General features: G+C 40.3%; 1 protein-coding gene across 1 annotated transcript; it reads right to left on the reverse strand.

Moving 5' to 3' along the window:
• Nucleotides 1-79: 79 nt before the first annotated feature.
• On the reverse strand, nucleotides 80-22932 carry LOC117822042 (dihydropyridine-sensitive L-type skeletal muscle calcium channel subunit alpha-1-like). The gene is made up of 45 exons (XM_034696650.1): nucleotides 22748-22932; nucleotides 21172-21277; nucleotides 17958-18097; nucleotides 17609-17742; nucleotides 17314-17466; nucleotides 16965-17170; nucleotides 16701-16804; nucleotides 16456-16601; nucleotides 16293-16371; nucleotides 16040-16200; nucleotides 15715-15940; nucleotides 15413-15620; nucleotides 15148-15268; nucleotides 14526-14640; nucleotides 14328-14427; nucleotides 14152-14221; nucleotides 13674-13806; nucleotides 13399-13528; nucleotides 12874-12933; nucleotides 11957-12063; nucleotides 11750-11837; nucleotides 10556-10663; nucleotides 10364-10416; nucleotides 10136-10282; nucleotides 9815-10016; nucleotides 9515-9673; nucleotides 7506-7616; nucleotides 7335-7418; nucleotides 6623-6670; nucleotides 6066-6092; nucleotides 5846-5971; nucleotides 5694-5759; nucleotides 5117-5208; nucleotides 4875-5034; nucleotides 4645-4772; nucleotides 4430-4526; nucleotides 4146-4248; nucleotides 3931-4032; nucleotides 3701-3834; nucleotides 3389-3514; nucleotides 3008-3216; nucleotides 2844-2908; nucleotides 2708-2754; nucleotides 2539-2616; nucleotides 80-1555 (listed from the first exon to the last, which is right to left on the reverse strand). The coding sequence occupies exons 1-45, from the start codon at nucleotides 22930-22932 to the stop codon at nucleotides 1250-1252; spliced, it is 5550 nt and encodes a 1849-aa protein (XP_034552541.1). The 3' UTR covers nucleotides 80-1249.
• Nucleotides 22933-24079: the final 1147 nt, after the last annotated feature.

Here is a 24079-nt window from a genome sequence, read left to right on the forward strand (position 1 = left end):
GGACAGCACTGTTTTTCTACCTCCATGTCACAGCCTGTGTTGTAATCTTTGGTTTGCAGAAACAAAAGAAGCAGACTTGTGTGTTTGAATAATTTATTCTTTCACCATGTAGTAAACACCAAGATAGCATCAGCCAAAATGGCACAGATCCAGTCGTAAAAGAGACACTGAGCTATAAAGATCACTCGAATTATCTCCAAATATTGTAACATTATATTTGTATGACAGGAAAACACAGGCTGACCAGAAGATAGTGTAAAAAAAAAAAAGAAAGTCTTGGAGCTCCTCACTGTTTGCATTCAGGCACATGACATGAAAAAAGTGCAATAAATTATGCCCATGCAGTTACAAATAAATGTGTTAAAAGCCCAGGTGAGCTGTGAAGGTCAATCCATCATACTCCAGGTATGCTGAAGATTTATTTCCACTGGTCAAACTGTGGGTGTAAAAAGTGTGACATATTAATGAAATAAAAAACATTAAAGCTGTTGCAGAGAGTGATTAAGTTTATGTTGATAAAGCTCATCCCTACTTGACTACAATGTCTTTCAACAAATACTTAAAAATATCTGTAAATCATTTATATTATTTCATTATCCAAAATAAAAAAAAATTTCCTCTTGAAAATCTGCTGATACCAACTGCCCAGAAGAGCAGAGGTGAGCAGGAGAAAACTCAGTAAACCTCAATAATAAAAGACAAAAGACAGCTATGTTCTGATTGATCAGCGGACACTGCTTTACAAAAAGACTTACATCGTTTAAGTAGCACCAGAGCCTCTTAGCTGAATACTCACTTGAACTTTTCTGGGCATGGATGCACAGATACTCCTTAAATCCACAGTTCAAACTTGACTGGGAACAATAAAACCACCTTGCTCCCTGTATTCAGTGGGTTGTTTAAGTCACCCCTCACCTCCCTCAGTGAGGCTTCAGTAAGACACCTAGCTCACTCACTCACTCGGTTGTCCCATAAAACGTATGGAATGGATCACCTCAACAAACGCTACAAAGAAAGAAGTGCGTCATTCTGTTGGCTCTGAGATAAGTTAGTGACTTTATTAAGTTACATAAACCTGAAGATTGAGATGTTTATTCAGATATAATGTTTCCTCTCCTTTCAAACACACTTGACAACCTGAACTCAGCCAACCTGTATTAAGGTGCCAGGCTAGTAGATAAAGGTTGTCACAAAGTGAGGTGGAGCCACCTGCCAGAGTAAAAACCTGAAGAAACCTTGAGTGACGCCTCTAAACTCTGGAGTCGTCCTCCTGTACAGAGGGAATCCTGGGGATGGGACGTTTCTTCCTCCTCACAGCCGGGTCTGGTTCACCTGTCTCCTTCACTGTCACAGCAGCAGCAGAGGGAGGGACAGGGATGGGACGTCTCTTCTTCTTTGCAGAAGCGGCGCTAGTGGAGCGTTCGCTGAGTATGTCCTGCGCCTTGCTCTCTATGTCGTCTAAAGATGTGCGCATGGCTTGGGCCATCTCATGCTTAGCTACGGAGACAAAGCCGGGGTCTTCTGCCAGAGAGGCCAGACCGCCTTTCACAAGAGCCTGGGAGAGGATACAACAAACACAGAAACATATAAGTATTTTTGATGGTGCTTCCACCCTAAACTAACAGCCACTGCTGAACTTGCTTATACTGTAATAATAATAATAATAATAATAATAATAATAATAATGACAACAACAACAACAATAATAATAATAATAATAATAATAATAATACATTTTATTTAAAGGGGCCTTTATCAAAATAAATGAAAACAATATAAACTGACAAAGTGGTAAGAAAATAGAAACAATAAAAAGTGACAGTGCAATTGGCGTCAGACGGAGTAGGCAGTTTTAAACAGATGTGTTTTGAGTTGTGATTTGAAATGGGGGCAAAGAATCGATGTTTCTGAGTTTAGGTGGTAGTGAGTTCCAGAGATGGGGAGCAGAGCTTCTGAATGCTCGGCTCCCCGTGGTGGTGAGACGGGCGGAGGGGACAGACAGGTGTATGGAGGAAGAGGATCTGAGGGAGCAGGAGGGAGTGGGAACATGGAGGAGGTCGGCAGTGGTGGTTCTAGACCAATTTTACTGGGGGACCAGGCTGGGGCCAAGGGTGTTGTCAGAGGGACACATTCAACCCTGACAAAAGAGACTGAGAATGTTGCGGACCGGCTGAGAACAAACTGGCAAAACATCAGTGCATCCCTATATACTAGACTACTGTGTACTATATCAAAATGCAGACTGACAGCAGCTGTTTGGCTGTTCACACAGATGGTTGGTACACAGATGGCAATTATGTGGCACTGTTTCTTTTGAAATAAGAGTGACAAGTTCCCAAATAACTTCTAACCTAATTTTATCTGCATGTCTTTAAGATGAGGTTTTCATTTGCTTACAGGAAATTGTCTGAGCACTAAGGAAGGAGTCGTGTTCATTATCATCTATCTTTGACAGATCTGGCATTAAATCAGAAGGTTTCCTCCTGATAAAGAAAGTATTTAATTAGTGTGGTGAGTCACAGATTTCTCCTCATTCACCTCCTGGACGAGCTGATCAGCTGCAGTACGGGAGGAGCTCTGACTCTGACTGTCACCGTAGTTCGGGTCATAAGGGAACTGCAAAGAAAGCAGATGCATAGATATACTTTCTTAAGAAGCAGTTTGTCATCATTTACTTTGCATGAGTCAGCCCTCAATAAGACATTACCTGAGTTTTGTCAGTTCTCACTGTGAAGTTCCAGGAACGCAGGTTGACTAAAGTAGTGCACATACAGAAAAATAGAATGAACATTGATGGAGTTGACGTATCATCAGCTTGTTATTACATGTATTCATTTCTTTACCTGACTCGTCATCCTCACTGGGATTGTAAAACTCAACAGGACTGCCTTCTCTGTCAAATGAAACCCTGAAAGAAGAAACTCCTATCAGGTGTGTTCATTCTGATCATACAGTATATCATCTAGTCTCCCTGATAAATGTAAAAAGAATATCATTTGGTGCTCACTCTGCAAAGGCATTGTTGTTGGTGTTATTTTTCGGTGCGCTCGCAGGGAAAAATTCAGTAGTGGGTGAAATGTCAGAAGAGTTGGGTGGAGACTCAGGCTGGCTCTCTGAGAACATGAGAGGACGCTGGTTGGTCATCTGTTGGGACTGAGCGTTGGCCGGCTCAGATGAGAATGAGTCCACCCGGTTTCCAAACAGGCCATGCGAACGCTGGAAATATAGAGAAAAAGACACATGCAGTTAGAGTTCTGTCACTCTGAATAATAGTGAATAGTCATTCTTTAACCTCACAATACAGAAATAACTTCACAGTCCCCAGAACTAGAGCTATATAAATTAAAACATTTATATCTGGTCTACTGAGCTGCACACGCTGTTTCACCTGATAAATGGCTTCCTCTACAGCCTCCTCCATCGCTCTTTCCATCTCTTCCTCATTCTGCAGGTCTCCTGAAATGGCCCTGTGCATTTCTGGAGCTGCTTCCTCATCCAAACCTCTCAGGCCCGCCTGAAATCACATAGATATATTAAAAATTGAGGAAAAGAGGGTTTGCAAAGAGAGCAAAAAATAAGGAAAGCTGAAGTTGCTTAAAATCCGTTGCAGACAGGATATATATTTATAATTTTACATCGCATCACTTTTCAGCGACTGTGCATATCTTTTAAACTTAATAGTTGTGATGTAGCTGCTCACCTGGATCTCAGGGCCTGATGCGCTCTTCTTGCTTGGCCTGTAGCCATAGTATTCCTCCTGACGCTTCAGGAACTTACGGAAATGATCCTGGAGCAGGAAGGTGGAGTAGAATTTCCCCACAGTCACCTCATCATCTGTAATCAGACACATCAGCCAGCATGAGAAATACTAACCACTTTAAGACAGGATTTATGTCCTTTTTATTTGAATCTTTTTGCTCATAGACTGACCTCCTATTGGTGGGATGACCTGATCCAACAGCTTCATACTGGTGCGCTTCCAGATTTGTTTTATGATGGCCCTCAGCTCCTCATTAGCCTGCTCAAAGTTACCTGTTCAGAACAATCCAAAACAGTTAAACAACTTTACAGTCAATACTCTTAAAGCAAACACATGTACTATAAATAACATGATCCTCAGCTGTGTAAGACAGGTGTAGATATACCTTCTGTTTTGATTTTGAGAGCAGTCCTGACCAGAGCAAACAGGGTTGCGTTGAAGGTGACGGTGCCATCACTGTTCAGAGGCATGTTCATGCCAACCAAGCGCTGCAGACAAGATCGGATTTAGAGCATCAGAGAGGAATAAAGTAATCAAATATGATCTGCTTGTTCTAATGATTATTTTTATAGCTTATCATTGCAATCAGCATTCATTCCATTGATATGATTTCAGGTGAAGGAAGGAGGGAGGGAGAAATAGCATCTGAATTTGAGCTTGTGTGGTTACCTTGCACGCAGCTCGATGAGGACAGAACTTGCCGAAGCCCAGTGGAGGCTGGAGGCGGCGCAGCAGCGTCACCACATCCAGATGTTTGATTCTCCCCCTGTTGGATAACAAAATCATTTCATACTTGTTTTAAAGGGGGACCCAATGCCCAGAGTGTTGTGCAGTGAGCATAAAATAACTAAGGATAAAGTTTCACAAGTGGTGAGCTGCCTTACGTGGCTTCAGGGTCATATTCAGCCCAGATCTTCTTAAACTCATCCAGATGGTGCGGCCCAAGAAGAGACCAATCACGAGTCAGGTAGTCAAAGTTGTCCATGATGACGGCTACAAACAGGTTCAGGATCTGAAGAGGACAGGATAAAGACCTTTGTTGGAACAGTTTTAAGTAAAGCAATAGATCGTAATTCAGGAGGAAAGTTGCATGTCTTTTTCTGCTGCTGCTCACCAGGAAGGCACAGAGACAATAGAAGCTGAGGAAGTAGAAGACAGCAAAGTTGGACCCGCAGGTGAACTCCTCTCCCTCCAGGAAGTCAGACTTTGGGTCGCACTTCTTCCCGTACATCGAAGCCATCATGACCTCCTGCCAAGCCTCTCCAGTTGCACATCTACAAATACAAACCATAGAGATGTTGGCTGTGCTTTTCAATAAAAGACCTATTTATCAATGATCCTGGCCCTGAGACTCACCGGAATAACATCAGCACAGCCTGAGGGAATGTCTGGAAGTTGTTGTTGCGGTTGATTTGAGTGCCGTCTACTAACGATACCTTTCCAAAGATCTGGAGGAAATTAAATCACATGACTTACAGAGAGAGGAGCTTTTATCCATGAAATTAAATCCACAAAAGTTTAAAGCTCTACTAAGGTTCAGTTGTGGTTCTTTTGTCAACCCTGACAAAAGAGACTGAGAAGGGTGAGGACCGGCTGAGAACAAACTAGCAAAACATTAGTGCATCCCTTTATACTAGACATATATACTACTGTGTACGATATCAAAATGCAGACTGACAGCAGCTGTTTGGCTGTTTACACTCAACATTAGTCCCCTAGCGCTCTAAGGGACTGGAACCAAGTGCCACACGCATGTGTTCCGCCTGTAACATCGGAGTGATACCGAAGCTTTTTTTATTGTATAATATTATTTTGGTGTTGGGGGGGGGGGGGGGGGGGGGGCACAGGGGGGTCCAGGTTCAGTTTTACAAGGGCACTGGCCCCTGTTGGCCCCTCCCCAGAACCGCCACTGCTAAGGTTCACAATGTTGTACCTGCATCCCAATGACAGCATAGATAAAGAAGAGCATTACGATGAGCAGAGCCACATGGGGGAGAGCCTGCAGGAAAAAGACAAACCATAAAATCATTAAAAGTGTAGATTCAGGAAAATGAAAAAGATGTGGAAGAGGGCAGAGTGACAGACCTGGAAGGACTTGATGAAGGTCCACAGAAGGTTACGGATGCCCTCTGAACGGTTCAGAAGCTTGACCAGACGCATGACACGAAAGAGTCGGAAGAACGTAATGGAAACTGAGGCGTTTTCAGAGGCCTGCAGACAGAAAGAACCAGAGGACTCGAGCAAAGGACAACTCAAAAAATTGCCAAACATTGCTGTGATTGATACCAGAGAAGTCTCAACTTACTGCAATTGCTTGCATGGGATTTGTCTCCTCCTAACGGTAGATAATGACAAAACAGTTATATGACATAATTCAAAGAGCGTTTTTTTTTTTCGTTAATAAGAGGCATTTAGCAGTCAAGGCATTTATCAGCTGTTAAAAATGATCAAGGTATTACTTACAACCACAAAAAAGAGGGTTAACATTACAGATATGTTTCCACCTTGGATGAGTTACAAAGCCTCATAAGTTGCTCGAAATAGAGCAGCTTCAACTTGTAACTCATGCAAATGACTCAAAATAAACACACTTTATTTTATTGAAAGGTTTTAGCCAGTCCAGCCACCATTAATACTTGAGTTGTAGCTCTGTTTAAACTATTCAAGCCTACTAAAACACATTATAGCAAACACCTGGAGGTCTGATCTGACACTTCAGACAGAGAGTAGTAACAGAAAGGTTTCACCTGCTGCTGGAGTCACACACGGTTCAGTACAAAACAGTTTAGTAGAAAAGATAGTGAGGTGCTCACACAGCAAGGCTCATGCAGCAGTGCAGTGCAGTGTGGATCAGATATTTACAGCGCAGCCATGGAGACAGTACAGTCCTCCACTGGAGGCCAGGGCGGTCTGTAGAGGATAGACACATGAGCAGTGAGGTGTGTGGGGGACAGAGGGAATGAGAAAGAGAGGAGGATTCAGAGACAAAACAGGAAGCAAAAACAGAGGAAGAATAGAGAACAGTGAGATGGAGTGAAGTGATTTGATATGAGCTTGTATTTGTGGGTGAAAAAGATGAAGACAACACAGTGCAATAATGACAGGAACAATGTGTGGCTCATGAGGAGAAGGAGTTTGTGAAGCATCACCTCATAAAATAAACATACATGTGTTCTTAAAAAGTGCTCATACAACACAGAAAACAAATATTATAAAATATTGTTATGGATAATTGGGGGTACGATGGAAATCTTGCTGGATGTCTGTTAAAAATGACTGAGGTTGCACATAGTGGTGGGTACAGGTGCCTTGGGATTGATTCAACCAAAAACTGTACTGACCACCTTCTGTGAGCTAGTTCTGCTGGCACCAATCAGCTGTTAGGCCACACTAATATTCCTTTGGATCAGAGCATTAAATAAATACATATGGTCACTTCAAATCAACTGTCAGACTGGGTATATGTCATTGAGACATAAGGGGACTTTTATGTTCAGCACCTGCAATGATAATCTGGTATCTGAAAACTGTCAGTAGAACTGATTTGTTTGAATGTTTTAATGTATGTACTCACATCCACTTCACTCAGGATGACGTCAACCACGCTGCCAATGACGATGACGAAGTCAAAGACGTTCCAGGGGTCTCCAAAGTAGCCCTGCACAGAGAGGTAACATACTGCAGAGACAGAAGGACACACGATTGTGTGGATTCAAATTCAAATATCAAAGATTAGAGTGTTTACCCTCGCTTTAAAGGCCATGAGCTTGAGTATCATCTCCACAGTGAAGAGGACGGTGAAGATTAAGTTCAGCATATCTGACAGCTTGGTCACGTGATCCGACTGGTTGCAATGCTGTTTGATGTAGAAAGAAAACATTAATATGACATGGTTATGAGCATTAGATTGATGCATTATCTTTAATAAAATGTATTTCTAGAGGATACAACGTTAAGAGCAAAACACTGGCTAGCTATAATTGATCAAGATTTAACTCTAATGATTTTCATAAGCTGAGTCACAAGGACTATGTGGAGTGTTTTCATTAGGTCTGACTGACAGCGACCACACAGCCCACAACATTTGACCTGAATCTGAAAGTTACTTAAAGCTGGGGTTGGTAGTCAGATTTAGATACACTTTTTGTCATACTGGTTAAAATGATATTTATGTCCCGATGGCAATCAGTACATAATGTGTTCTTAAAAAAGAGTGAAAAAAGCCACTATCTACAGCCGGAGTAAACCTGGGAAAACACCAACCAATCCCCGCCTTTAGGGTCCAATGTATTAAACCAATCAAATCCCATCCTGCCTTTCTGTCCGCCTCCTGTGCGTACATTTCCCCGGCGTGCACTCCCCGTCCCCTTCCTCTGCTTCCCCTGCCTCTATTTACTGCCCCTCTCGCTCAACCTCGGGCCTGTCCCCTCTGACCCGATGAGGTGCTTTGCTCAGGACTGTAATCCGGATCAGAGTCTTAAAAGCTCTCACCACGGGGGCTCTGACAAGCAAAATAATTAATGACATTTAGTAAGTCCTACAGAAAAAATGTAGATTGTATTGTATCTTCTGTCCGGACGCTGTAGTGATGACGAGCCGATTCGTGAACACGTTGAGTTTTAATAACCGGTTACTGTCGGCTGTGACCACGCCAACCAACAAAGCAACAATCAATGTTTGAATGAATGAAGAACTTCTCCTGCCTGTCTCTCCTCTATCCCGCTTGCTGTGAGTTGTGAGTACTAACAATAGCCATGTTTGTTTGTGTTTTTAACTTTCACGAGGACCAGTTTCAGTCACGATCATATGGTCGTGAATTGGCTGCGCTCATACATGTGAGCGGGGACGTCGTTTTGGAGGAGCTCTGAACAGCTCCGAGGGGAGGAGGGGAGGGGTTAGACAGAGTCCTGAGGAAATGCTACATTCAAATTCATGCTAGTTTTCCGTGACTACCAACCCTAGCTTTAATCCTGCTTGGTGCAGAAAGAAAGCTATCACATTTTTAAAGTAAATCTAAAAATAATGAATAGAAATATTTTCATCTAAAAGAGTACAATTTGAGCCTCTTCTTTAATAAAGGTGTCACAAGGTAATTTTGTTGTAATTAGTTGCCATATGAATAAAACACAAATCATTGATTGATTAATTATGCAAGAGTAGGTTTTGTTTGTTACTATATTGGTGCTATTGGGGTTGTAACTCTGGCTGTCTGCAGACTTTATATTCCCAATTAACTTAGTGGCTACTATAATGAGATGTTTTGCTGAGTTGTTTTTTCTCATCGTAAATAAACTATTTGTGATTATGGTGAACAATCCCCTGTAAGTGAGAATCATGTTATTATGAACAGTAGAAATTGTGTTAAGTTTAATTAATTGGAAATAGCTCTTAGACATAGATGAATCAGGCCCATGCAGATCTCATTCTCTCTATATATTGTCTGGTCCTCTCATACCACAGCTACATAACCATAGTTCCATGCAAATAAGGTTTTGTAAATGAACTCACAAAGACTTATGTAGGGCAGTCTGCATTAATGCGCTCCTAATCCCCCTGAAAAATTAATTAGTCTGGGATGCTGCTGGAAAGTCATAATGTCCCATATTCTAAATACAGTTTCAAAGTTTCCACTTTCTCATTAACTTAATGCTGTAACAATCTTTTAAGTCTTAAGTCTGTCCATAGATAATGAACATCAGAAGCCTTGATACAATCTCAATGTTTTTAGGTGTAAGGTGACATAAATTTACATACCTGCATCCCCAGACACAGAGTGTTGAGCATAATCAGGAAGAACATGAGGTACTCAAAGTAGCAGGAGGTGACGATGTACCAGACTCTGTACTGGTTGGGGTTTTTGGGGATGTAGCACCTCAGAGGTCGAGCCTTCAGGGCGTACTGCACACACTGACGCTGAGGAGGGAGACAGAACGTGGGTTGAAAGCAAAATATAGAATCCTTCTAATGTAGAGAAAAAAAACCCCTTCAGGATTCACTCTGAGTGTTAAGATCCTCACACTGTCATAAACCAGATCTCTGACAGTCTGGGCATACCTGGTTCTTGTCCAGCTCACAGTCCTTGTACTCCTGCTCGCCCTGCTCCTGGAAAGTCACGATGACAAAGCCTACAAAGATGTTCATCATGAAGAAGGCGATGAGGATGATGTAGATGATGAAGAAGATGGACACTTCTACGCGGTTGTTAAAGACAGGACCCATGTCCTCTTTCTCTGAATCAATGGCTCTGTATAACAGTCTGAGACAAACAGAGGGCCAGGACAAAGTTCAGAGGCACAAAATCTATCTTCTACCAAACTCAAACAATGAAATAAAAAAGAAAGTGATTAATGAAATAAGAATTAATTCTGTGCTTACTTTGGCCAGCCCTCAAATGTAGACACAGTGAAGAGAGCCAACATGCCGTACAGCACGTTGTCAAAGTTAAAGTCACTGTTGACCCACTCTCTTTTAGCCAACACAGTGTCTTGTAGAGAGTTATCCATGTGTTTCCAGAACATTCCCCTGAAAGAAGACACAGAGGACGGTCACTCTATGATGGTGTTACAGTTCTGATGATGAAAAATTGTTTGATGTTTGACTTACTGGCATTCCTCTCCATTCAATTTAGACGGGTCTGTGCAGCTGTAGAACTTCCCCTAAGAGAAGGAGGATTAGTGACGCATGACAAATACACGAGCAGCAAATACTTCTAAACCAGCAGAGGATTCATCTGGAAATATGACTTTTAAGAATCATAGTTTTCATAGAGTCAACGTCATCATTTAAAAAACTCACCTTGAAGAGTTGCACTCCTATACAGGCAAAAATGAAATTCAGCAGCATGGTGACCAGGACGATGTTTCCAATAGTTTTGATGGCCACAAAGACGCATTGGACCACATGCTGTGGTTAAAGATAAACAATATACACACAGGTTAATAAGGAACATAGTGTGTACTCACTGCAAAAACTCAAAATCTTAACAAATGAAATTGTCTCATTTTTAGTCAAAATGTCTTAACCCACTTGATGTAAGATAAATTTACTTAACAAGTAACATTTGAGCTAGAAAGAGGGACTTGTTTTAAGACAATGCATCTTAAATATCTTGTTAAGTCAAACAATCTTGAAATGATCTTGTTTTGAGTTGTAATTTAGATGAAACAAGGTTTATTTTACATTTCATACATTTTTCAAGCTGAGATCTTATTTGTAGAAGACGGATAATCTTGATTTAAGACAAACCCTTTACTTGATTTAAGTAAATGCATTTTATTGGAGAATCTATCAGAAAACAGTTCCATTGATAAAAGAAAGAGAGAAAAGTTGTTTTTTGTAAAGGGTGGGTTACAGTTTTCAGGCAGTGTTTCTTCTAAATCAGATAAAAATATACATCCTCAAGCTAATTTTAAGATAACAGATTTCTAAATATTATGTCTTATTTTAAGAAATCTTACCTAGCAAATTTTCACTTGTTCTATTGGAAGTTTTTCTTTGCTTATTTCAAGGTAAAAGTACCTTGAAATAAGTTTTTTGGAGGAGCATTTTTTCTAGTGCTTAACTGGAATATTTCAACACAAGTTACTTTTACTTCAACTCTACTGTATTTTTGGGAGTGAGTATTGTACTCTATACTGAACTACATTTATTTGACAGTTATAATGACTAATATGGTTCTGGATCGACTTTTTATGTAAATAAATATTTAATTAGTTTAAAAAATACAATCAAATGGTGGAGATAATAGTGGTTTCCAATATTTTTGTGCTTTTTTAAGACAAAAAAGCTGTATTTATGTCAGAAAACATATTATACCTGATTAAAGAAAGACTGAAAACATTGAAAAAAAAATTAAGGAGTCAATTAAGAATTTTCTCTGAAAAAACAAAAACAAAAAACTTTTTTTTTGATTACTTCTGATTACTTCCTTCAACACTGCAAAACATATGTATTTACTAAAACAGATAACTGGGTTAGTGTATGCTGTACCTTTAACCCTTTAGCTCTGTTGATTGCCCTGAGAGGCCTCAGCACCCTCAGCACCCTGAGAATCTTCACCACTGAGATAGCACTGGACCTGCAAACAAGACATGATAAAAATAAGTCTTATCATGAAGTACTTCAGTTTGTAATACAGGAGAAAAAATCAATAGGGATGTTCTATTTTCAGAGAGGCCATCTAAAAATACGACTCACTCCATGCCCATAGAAAGCAGGGACACTGTAACCACAATCAGATCCAGGATGTTGAAGGAGTTACGGCAGAAGGAGCCCTCGTGCATGAACGCTCCATACACTGTCATCTGTCAGTCAGATAGATCAGAGTCACCATTAAAATACAGTCTTATAAAAGGTTGAACACATTTTCATTTAGTCCTTAGAAGACAAGCAAACAAGTATATATAATATAGAAATTGTCAAAGATACATTTAAGTGTGAAAATGAAAAAAGAAAAAGAAAAAAGGATATTACTGTATAACTTTTTACTTTTTGACGAACACTATCTTATTATTACAGGCATAAAATGAATAGCACTGATCCTAATTACCCAGACTTATAAGCTATTGCTAGCTTTCTTCTCTTATAAAACATTAAATCTGAATATCTTTGGAGCTCAGTCTGACTAAAGCTCAGAAACAATAGAAGACACAAGGATGACACTTAGGGCCCCTGGGAAATTGTGATGAATACATCTACAAAAATATTATGGCAGTGTAGAAACCTAAGTGATGAATACATTTCTTCTAAAACTCTAAGATATTTCACTGACTTTGTATTTGAAGTGCAAATATAATATTATTGCGAGCATATTAGATCATTTTAAAGTGCTGCCTTAAGTTCTGAACAGGTCCCTCAGTGATGACATGCATAATATACAATAAAACCGGCTTCTCTTGAAATGCACATTTATTGGCATTATAAGGGACTGTGGTTTAGGGCAACAAAGACTTGGTTGTTTAGTAAAATAAGTAACCTCTGGCAAAAATGTATCACATTTAAAACATAATATCAGAAAAGAAGTCAAATATGTTATCTAGTATATCGCTCTCAAGGAGCTACATCACCAAACCCCCAATAAGACATAATATGTCATAGAATATACAGAAAATTACCTTCAGCACAATCTCAATGGTGAACACAGTTGTGAAGACAATATCAGCATAGGCCAAAATCTGGGGGAAGAGGCACAGAGGGTTGTTATGAAAAAAAAAGATATTGTATATATATATCTATGCATTATGTTAAACCACATTTAACTTCAATATTGTAGGTTAACACTGCATAAGGTCACTATAATACATAATGTAAGATTATTTATACTGTATTTTTGTGGTGCTAACCATCACCTTGCACATTCCTGCACAACTGAACAGCTATTTCATTACACCTGTTGCACATATTTTTAATTATTTAGCTTTTTATACTCTCATTCTCTTGTTTACTCTTATCTTCTTCTATCAAGTTCCATCACAGTAGGACATCTGCTGTTTACCTATTTTCTATTTTATTCTATGTTTGCACCAAGACATAATTCCTTGTAGGTATAAACCTACTTGAAAATGAACCAGACTCTGATTCAAATATTTCCTGCTTTAAAAAGTTAATGTTGAAGGAAAAACAGTAGATCTGTCCATCACCTGGTTTCTGTAGGACCTGGGGTCAATGGGGTCCTCGGCTGCCAGGGAGATAGAGGAGAGCAGAATGAACAGCAGGATTAAGTTGGTAAAGGAGGTGGCGTTGATGATCTTGTAGCACAGTTTACGGAACCTGGGAACCAGTGATTTACATGTGAAAATACAGTCAACAACAACAAGTTTAATCAACTAACCGTGTGTCACATGTCCAGTATCAGAACAGGGAATTATTAACACTCTGAGACCTAATGTTCAAAGGGTGTATGTTTGGTTCCTACTTGTTCTGAGGGCCAAAAATGTAGAAGGAGCTGGCTTCAGGAAGTGGAACAGCTTCTTCCTTTAGCTGAAGGTCGGCCATTGGTCGGGGCCGAGGACTGATGGGGATTTCTGGTTCTACTTCCTCATCATCACCTTTAGTGTGGAAGAAAATAGACTTTATTTCCACAGTGCACTGCCTGATTTGCTTATAAGTAGTATTCACATTACAGAACTAGTGACAACAAGCAACACATTTAAAAAAGCCTAATCTTTTGGAAAATGTGACCCTCACTAAAATAAATCACGTTGTAGACTTTATATGGCTGTCACAGGAGTAGTGTGAAAACAGCCTAACTTTAGATCTGGGCTTAGTCTAATAATAATGAAGAGCTACTATCCTTATACTGTAACATAACCACGACAGCAGAACTAGAGAGAACATCTGTGATGAATATGAATTCCTGCAACCAGTGACCTTTTTCTGCAAAAGCAAATTACCTGGGAAGTCAGCAGGTGGGAATGGATCTTTCACTTCATTGACATTAGACTCAAACTCATCAATTTTAAGCTGAAAAACAAAAAACAATAAATGTGTATCATAGCAAATCATGCTCATGAATCGTTTTTGATAGCCAAGAGTTAATATGTGACACAAGACTAGAAATAGTGCTGACCTTGGCTGTGGTGGGCATGTTCTCCGTTTTGGCTCTCTGCTCTGCCAGTTTCTTAGCGATCCTCTCTCGATCCTCATCAGTCTTCTCCGGCATTTTGGACCTGCATAGTTTGAGTAGAAGGAAATGGAACAGAGTTCAACTTTGAACAAGACAGAGTATGTAATCTCATTTTGGATTATTATGTATTCTACCACTCGCCTAAGTAGCTTTCTCTTCATTTTCTCCTCCGCCTTTTCTTTCTGAGCAGACGTCAGGCTTTCAGCCTCAGCCAGGTTGTCAACAGCGATGGCCAAGAAGACATTGAGGAGGATATCTGACACAAGGGCTTAGGAAAAGAAAAACGTTGATTCCTGAAAAGCTTTATTGCTAATAGTCATATGTTTTTAGCATTGCTAAGGAAGATAAAAAAAATGGATGGAAACAATGGTCTATTGGTACAGTAAGTCGTTGAGAAGGTTCACCATTTAAGCAAAGACTAAAATATCTCAGGATTCACACAGAGTGATGAAATAAACCTTGCACAGACATTACTGAACCCAAGAGTGTCAATCCTAATCCTTATGTTGGTGATTCCTGGAAAAGGGATGATGTTGCCTTTGTCTTCAGTTGTACATTCTTTTAAATTTGAAGCTGTAAAAAAAAGGTGCTACACTAAAATGTTGAATAGAACAAACATTTTTCCAGTTAAAAATCTACATGTTTGCATCATCAAAGTAAACATAATGAAATAAATATTTAGCAGTGCCAAATGTCAGCTTCACATCTAGCTGATATTTCTTGTCACGTCCTAAAAGATATCATGAGTGTCTGTGTAGGATACAGTTTCCACAAACAAACAGGATGATGAAGTAGATGGCAACCAGGATTCCAGGAAACACTGGCCCTCCATAAGCCATAATGCCATTGTACATAATGCTGGTCCAGTCCTCTCCTGTGAGGACCTGAGAGATTGCACAGGAATACAAAAAGGTGACAACAGTTCAGTTTAATTACATCACGGAACATCAAAATCCAGCAAGAAATGTTTATCTGAGTCAAAGCGGACAATGCTAGGAGCTAAAGTGTGTATCACTGCCACGCCTCACCTGAAACACACTGATGAGGGCCTGAGGGAAGTTGTCAAAGTTACTGCGTCTGGGTCTGTGGTTGCTAAAGTTAAATTTCCCTCCAAACACCTGCATGCCCAGGAGTGAGAAAATGACGATGAAGAGGAAGAGAAGAAGGAGCAGGGAGGCGATGGAGCGTACGGAGTTGAGGAGAGAGGCCACAAGATTACTCAAGGACTTCCAGTACCTGCAAACAGGTGGAAGAAGGATGGTTTAAAATGCCATTAAATCACACAACCCATGTAATAAAACACATTCCTATGAGGGGAGCATGATCTTACTTTGTGACTTTAAAGAGCCTGAGCAGCCGGATACATCTGAGCACAGAGAATCCCAGGGGAGTCACCGCTCCAGCAGAGAACATGATCATCTCAAGGATGCCGCAGAGCACCACAAAGAAGTCAAAGCGGTTGAACAGGGACATGAAGTACGCTCTGGGGCCGAGAGCATACATCTTCAAAAACATCTCAAACACAAACAGCACCAGCAGAAGACGACTGACCACATCTGAAGAGAGGATAGAGAAGAGAGACAAGGGATTCATTTCAGAACATTTGGTGGAAAAATGTATTCTGAATAAAATGATGCTGTATATTAATCACCAACCTTGTAGGGAAGTGAGCCAGTCAGGCTGGTGGTGGAACTCTGTAGCTATGGTCAGCGTGTTGAGGAGGACGAGGAACATCACTAACCAATAAAAACCTTTCGTTTTCACATACAACAAGCACTTCATCCTGAAGAAACGGTTCCAGCGACGTGCCAGGCGGCTAAACACACACAAGAAAACAAGGCTTATTGTGCTGATTCTGCCTGAATACTGCATTTAAATATGTACACATGAACAAAAGTGCAGACTCACTAATAGTAGACGATTTTACTCTTTCCCTCCATGTCATACAGACTGTCAGCGTCAGAATCAGCGGTTAAAGGCAGGAGTCCTAACAAGAGAATAACAGTTGTAATTCATTATTATCAATACAAAGGATGGGTGCTTATTATTATTTTTTCTTTTTAGTGCTGACCTTTGCCCTCTCGGTCTGCATCGAGGACTTCAGCGTGCGTAATCCACTCCATGTAGCCATGTACATCTTCATCCAGCTGCTGACGCTCTCGCAACTTCTGGTACTCTCCACGTGACCTTGCCTTCTCTCGCTCTTTGGTAAACTCCCTGAGCAGAAAGAGAAAGAAAAATGATTATTTCTTGTCAGTCCATCTGAAGAGGCAAGGTATAGACTGTGAAAAGGATAGAGGATAATAGTTGTCTTACCCACTGAGCACACCCAGAACCAGATTAAGCACGAAGAAGGAACCCACCAAAATGAGGGGGACAAAGTAGATCCAAGGCCACTCATTTCCTATGGCATCATTAACCTGAAAGACAACTCCAGGTGAGCCACAAGACTTTTTTCAGTCGGGTGCATAAAGTATATATATTAAAAAAATGCTGATATTTTTGAGCAAAAGCACATGTTCCCCTTTGATGCCCCTAATGAGGCTATAAAACAACTGAGACGTGTAGGTAGCCACTAACCCAGTAAAGTACTTTGGTCCATCCCTCCATGGTAATACACTGGTAGACTGTGAGCATAGCAAAACCAATGTTATCGAAGTGGGTGATGCCGTTGTTGGGACCTTCCCATCCTGGCCGACACTCAGTGCCGTTGATGCTACAGCGGCGTCCATTACCAGCCTGGGCACAGGGTGCAGGCAGCTCAAGTTCTGCTGTGGCATAGATATCTGTAGGCCAAAGAGAAGAACAATTATTGTTTTATAATGAAGTTTAAGGAAATTATAACATCTTAAGTGAGAGGTAAGAGTTTAAAAAAACAACATATAAAGTTTGAGTTGCCCCAGTGTCTGATCGTGCCTTTTATACATACTTGTGTTAGAGTAATAGCAGGTCTTATGCATTTTGCACTTGAAGAGCTCCAGCCCCATGATAGCATAGATGGTGACCAGCAAAAAGACCAGCAGGGCGATGTGCAGCAGAGGCAGCATAGCTTTTAGGATGGAGTTCATCACCACCTGCAGGCCTGATTGTGAACAGTAAAAACAACACATTACAGACATCATAAAAACTCTAGTAATGTCTCAGCATTTCTAAATGAATCAAACGGTGTCACACGGATAGACAGCTTTTCTGCAGTATACTGGGATCACAGTAAAGGCTCTTACTTGGTACTCCAGAGACGAGGCGTAAGGGCCGCAGCACTCTGAAAGCTCTCAGCGCCTTCATGTCAAACCCCCCACCCTTCTCCATAGGCACACCTGCTATCTTGTTAATGGTATCCAAGGCAAAAGTGAACAGACTGTAAGAAAAAAACAACACTAGATAAATAAATAAATACCCTACTCCATTAATGCAGTGTTTTAATGAGCAGTGTCAAATTAATTCAGCAGAACAATGTAGCACTTTTTACATGATTACAGGGATTATAATTTAAGTATCTTAGTTATGGCCAAAGAGAAGCCGTGTCCTTTGCTGGGAGAAAAGTTTCCACCTGCATCTTAGAGCTCATCTTACCCCATGAAGACGATGACAAAGTCCAATATGTTCCAACAGTTCCGTAAATAGGCGCCTTCATGGAACACCAACCCATACGCCACTATCTTCAGAAAGCACTCTAACGTGAATATAATGAGGAAGATATACTCCAAACTCTCCTGCAGCAAGACAAACACAAACAAGGAAAAAGTAATTAATTCATCTCTCAACCTTCATGTTCATTTCTCTGAACAAATGTTGAATTATGTTGCATATGAGCACCGGTGGCAGGATCAGTAACAGGTTTTTGAGATTGTTAGACAAAGACAATAATGAAAATAAAATTTAGACAGAATTGACCATGAAAGAGCTTTTCAGGTATAAGGGGGTTGACATAAAGCTAATAGACACAGAAGTGAGCTGGATTTCCTCTGCAGTGCCTGCTTCTGAAAATCAATATGCAATGCATACAAGTTTCTACATTGTAAAGGAATACTCTGTATTCTAATATACCAGATAAAAGCCACAACTGTCACACACACTACATCCGAGTTAGCACAATTTCCAACTGATGTGTAAGTGCAATGATGAAGTGAATGAACCAAAGTAATGACTTTAACTCCCCCTTTTATATCACTATCAAAACACATGTTGCATCCTAATTACTATTTATATATATTTATATTGTTTTTATTATTATTATTATTATTACTATTTTTTTTGTGTGTGTTAATCATTAGAATCGTAATATTATTATTATTTTGTATGCTTGTATTTACTTATTTTTTAATTGTGTACTATCTATTTATTTATTCGGACTATGGACTAGGTGTTTTCAAAAATCTTGTTTGTGTCTTTTTTGTCTCTGAGTCTGATGGCTGCATTGTTGTTTTCTGATGTTGGCTGAGTCTAATAAAAATGTTCAAAAAAAACAAACAAACACATGTTACACATATTTCTGTCCAACAGTAGCTTAAAATTGATATCACAGGTGGACTTAACCGTCTGATGCTTAGGACCAATGTAAACACAGGAGAAGCAGATGTAATGTGATAGAGCTAAAAGGAAACCAAGACCAAACTTCTTGAACCATCAAACTTGAGGAGTTCATTTGAGGTACAGTATGCAATAAACAGTTCATGACTTGCTGTATATTCCCCCATGAATCCACTTTAAATAATTAGATCAATAATGTTTGTCTAAATTATCTGGTAGCAGTACTCAAGCCCCTAATCAATTAGAACCTCCAAGGCCAAGCCTTAATACATTAACAATAATGTATATGGAAATTCAAGGAGATGCCTTTTAGATCAAACATAGTGCAGTAAGTACATGAAGCTGCAGCTCAACATTGAAACATATCCGTATCACTCTAACGAGTTTGTATAAATGTGGTTACATGAGTCTACTTTCTGTTCTCTACACTATCCACCTGCGTCACGGGGTGAGCTCGCCTATGCCGACCTACTTCTAACAGCAACATGGGGCTGAAGTCGAGCAGCTCTTCTTACACTGCTCACCTCTGAGGAATGGCTCAGTGAGAAGTAAGAAAGATCTGTAAGGAGGCTGCCAAAGTGAGCCAAAGCAAAGATATTATAGAGACGGGGGTCGGTTTCAGGTCCATATGCCTACAGACTTGATGCGATTCTCCCGAGAGTGGGAAAAAAAGCTGGATAACAACAAGATTGATAGCTGTTACCTGTGATGTGTGGAGTGTATTGACTGAAAGGTGGAAAGAAAGTGATGGGTGTTCTATTTGACATTTGAGCTGTCTGCAGGCCTCCAGAGACACGATCCACATATCAAGTCTGTCATAACCAGCCTCCTCAATAACATCACCCAGTGTCAGTACGACAACAAATATCCCAACATTGGCAAGATGTGTGTACACTGTGCAAGAGCAAACACGTATATTTCTCACTATGTAGACACTTTTATCCTCCCTGGCTTCAGTCCTGACCTAAATCACACAATCACATACTTACAGCAGTGTAAACACACACCTACGAGACTGAAATATAATAACACCTGGAAACACATCAGCAGCAGAAAAGAGCCAAACACCTGCCATGAGCTTGGTTTCACTACTTTAACATGAGAGCCTGTCAATTCTGCTATGACGACTTTGGGGAGTCATAAAAGCTATAGATTTCTTACTTTTTGTTTAATCCATAACAAACATTTTCATTATAATCAGCAGTTTGGGAAAACGTTACTAATGCCCTTTTATGAGCTACAAAAGCTAAATGGACCATCAGTTTAGCGATTGGCTATTTCTTAATAGTTTCTTTTTTTTAATGCCAGTGGGGAAGGTGTCAGATGGCAAGCTGACAAAACAGCCTTGCAAAAATGTACTGCAAGTTTTACATGTGAAAGTTAACAGAGAGTAGAATTAGAGTTTTAGACCAAAATAAAAACACTACTTGATCTGAAATTGACCAAATCAGTAAAGAGATAAAGGGTAGTGCATTGTCCACTGGGAGCACCAAATCAACACAAACTTCAAATACCACACAAGCACTTTCAGAGATTCAACACATTTCTTTTTCACTTTAACATTTCTCAGACATTTTTGCTCAGACATATTTATTCAGGTTTCCATGTGAGTGAAAACTCTGAAAATCTCTCTCTCAGGCTTTCACATTTTAATGTCTTTAATAGTCAGTTTCTGATTCAGGGAACAGGATGAAGGTACTGTAAAATCAAGATGGAAAAGAAGCCGCTAGTTTTTCTGCACCTACTGCTTGAAACAACATTTAGACTGAATTTAAAGTACTAAAGTCAATTACCTGCAATGTTTTCAAGTACTCAGTGAAATCTCTGAGTCTAAAAACTCTCTGTTTTGTTATGTTTTATCTTATCTTTTAATAATACTTTTTAATATACAGTATAAGCTTGTTTGATTTGAGTTGAAACTATGCATCGCTACTTCTCTTGACTACGTCTAACTTGTAAAGTAAGCAGAGAAAAACAAATACCACAGAGGCTTGGCAGCATGCTCTTCTGCAGACTCATCTGGGACTCCCAATAAAGAACTGAGTTGTGTCTTCAGGCATTTTGGCACTCTGACCAGTGACCAGCTAAAACCCTCAGTGATGAAGCGTTCATATCAGATTGTTGAACAGCTACAGTCATCTGCTGTTCAGAATGAAATACTCAAAGACCAAGGACACTGTATGACAAGCAAATCAGCTCCTCGTTAGATGATGAGTCACACATTAACGAAAGGATTGGTGTTGGTGCTCACACTCACCAAGTTGGTGTTGGTGTTATTGCTGTCTTCTTCGGGCATGGGCAGGAACACAGCCAGGGCGATACAGTTTGCAAAAATGGTTAATAAGATGATGATCTCAAAGGTTCTGAAGGGAGAAACTCAGGATCATAACAACAAAACAAGAGGGTGGAATGCAAGGCTAGTAACATAGGAGTACATATTACCAGGAATAATCAATGATGACTAATCGGAGTTAACTGTGTGTGGTTAATACTCAGTACAGAGGGTTAGGCAACACTTTTAAAAAGTCATTTTTGATATCAGTTGTTTGTATTGCTAATGACGTCATTAAAAAAAATGAATCAATTAAAAGCCTCTAAAGCTCTGCCTTCACGTATCAGTGCCCCTAAATGCTGCCTGAAACATCATCCCTATAACAGCCCTTACACACAGTAAAAGCAATCTGGTCTGCTGTGCTGCTACATTTTCGCCCATAGGGGGCTCTCTTTGAGAATTTCCCTGCCAGGTCAGCATCCTGTCTCCCTGTGAAGCCGTGGGACAGCTGCAGAGCCCAAGAATATGACTGAGCCATTAAACACAGGCTCCTCAGAGAAAAATCTCTTTGGATACTCTATGAGACATCTTTTTATCCTACTATCTGTGCAAAATGATTCCCTCAAGATGCAATAAGAGAGACTTTTGTGCCAATTTATGTAATTTTGTTGAGGATAGAGCACTCATGATCTCTGTTACAGAATTACATACCAATGAGATTAAACTGCTGCAGCAGAAAACATATGGCCTTGATGAGCAATTGAGGACAAAGTTCACAGGAGCTGTCATACAAAAATGATAAAGAACAGAATAACAAGAAGTGGAAATCCTGAATAGGCATTTCCACATATTATAAGTATTTAGACTTTAACTTTTACAGTACTTTATAAAAAGTCACAATCATATTCAACTCTGTTCAGTCCTATTTTAAAGATCAGCCTGTTGTCACTACATAATCATGTATGATTTGTTTGTCCTATTTTGGATCTCAAACATGTATCATCCAGGAATAATCTGGTTGAAAGAGGGAAACCCCCTATAGAGGCTGTAACATCACTCAGCAGCCTGCCTTCTGTTCGTGCATCAAGCCCCTCTCAGTGCTAACATTTCAATTTTGTCCTCAGCACAGAATGTCACCTATCAGAACTCTTAGACACGGCTGTGTAGTTGTTTCCTTCTAACGCATGTAAATTGATCTACTGAAGATGCCCTCCTTGTGAAAATACAAAGGCTACAAACTTGACTTTGACACAGAGCTGCTGGGAACATTACAAAAGTCTTAACACTTTAGGGATTGCCTTAACACGGATTTGAAAGAGACTTGGCTTTGGCACACTGAACACAGGTGAACTCTTGGGCTGATAATTCACTGGCCTGCAGACACCTAATCACAGTGTATACTGCCAGTGTTTCAACCAGAGTCCTACAGTATAACTCCATCAGAATACATCTGTTTTAAGGGCAAGTTTTGAGCCAATGTTTACTGTGTTAAAAACACTCTCAACAAGTGTTTAAGTCCTGCATAATTTAGGTAGGTAAATGTGTCAGATAGAAAGGATACTTCCACTCCACAATGTTGATGCAGGCCTTGCGGAAAGGGTTTTTAAGGGTTAAGAAGAAGAGTGATCTGGCTGGTCGAGGGTTTCCTCCTGTGGCCTGCAGCTTCTTTAGCTTCTCCCGCTGCTTCCTCTTCAGCTCCTCTTCATTCATGATGACCGGCTTGGCCGCGTCTGCGTTGGCCGCCATCTTGATGCCTTCACCTGAGACAAGCTCCCACTCCTCTAGAGGTGTTTCTTCTCACTGTATAATCCCAAATTGAAGCCCTGTGTTACTCCCTGCTGTAAAGGCCCCTGGGTTTCAGACCTGTAGATCCTGTGTGCGCTCCCCCGCCGCCCTCTCTGCCCTGGTCTCCTCTTCCTCAGACTCAGTCTGCCTCACACTCTCTCACACACACGACCACAGGCCTCTCCTCCTGGCTGAGGGCCTCTGACAGAAAAAGCCCCCTCTGTAGGGAAAAATAACAGGAGCCCAGAGAAGCTGGAGGAGCAGTTGGCCCTGCTGTAGTTTAAATTTAGCCTGTGAACCAATACAGGCCATGCTTGGGGATGGTAAAAAGGGTGGTGGTGAGGGGGGTGGAGGGAGTTGATGGGATCAATGAGGGGGGTGTTGGGTTGGGTTGGGTCAGGAGAGCTGTGGAAGACGGGGAAGCATAAAGAAGGGGATACACAGTTTGGGGGTCTTGAAGAAACAGAATATCACTGCAAGCCTCCTGAACCTGCCCTCCTTCTCAAAACAGACTCTACAGCTGGTGACTGTTGTTGAACCCTATACTGAGAAGAAATAGCAATCAGGGAAGGAAACAAACACATGGGTGTCTCTAACATTGTGGAAGAGGACATTTCTTGCAATGTTTCACAAGGAACTAAATCCTGGGTTATCTCTTATAGTAATATAGTATAATACTTTTACTTGTGCAATCAAGCATTGTCGCAGTAGTTTATGGACCAATCATGAAAGCTCTGTGGCACAATACAAGATGCCTTTGTAAGAGTAGTCGTGGTTGCTGAGACTAAATTCAGAAAGGATCCAAAGTATCCCAATGCTTACCAAATTTACAGAACAGTGTGCTAAAAAAAAATTCTGAAACGTTAATAAAGCACTCCAAAATTATCAATGAGATCGTAAAGGTTCCAAGTTGGGTCAGGACTTAGAAAATGCAAAGAAACATAGACATGAAATTTCATAAACAACCAATACATCTAAAACAAGAACTTCAATGTTTTTTTAACTTATGAACATGTGGGGAGGGTTCTCCAACTCTTTTGGACACACTACTTAGAATTAGAAAGTAAGTTAAATATGATATTTAATTATTTTGTTGCCCTTGGATAAT

The sequence above is a fragment of the Notolabrus celidotus genome, chromosome 11, assembly GCF_009762535.1.
Source record: "Notolabrus celidotus isolate fNotCel1 chromosome 11, fNotCel1.pri, whole genome shotgun sequence".
Taxonomy (NCBI): domain Eukaryota; kingdom Metazoa; phylum Chordata; class Actinopteri; order Labriformes; family Labridae; genus Notolabrus; species Notolabrus celidotus.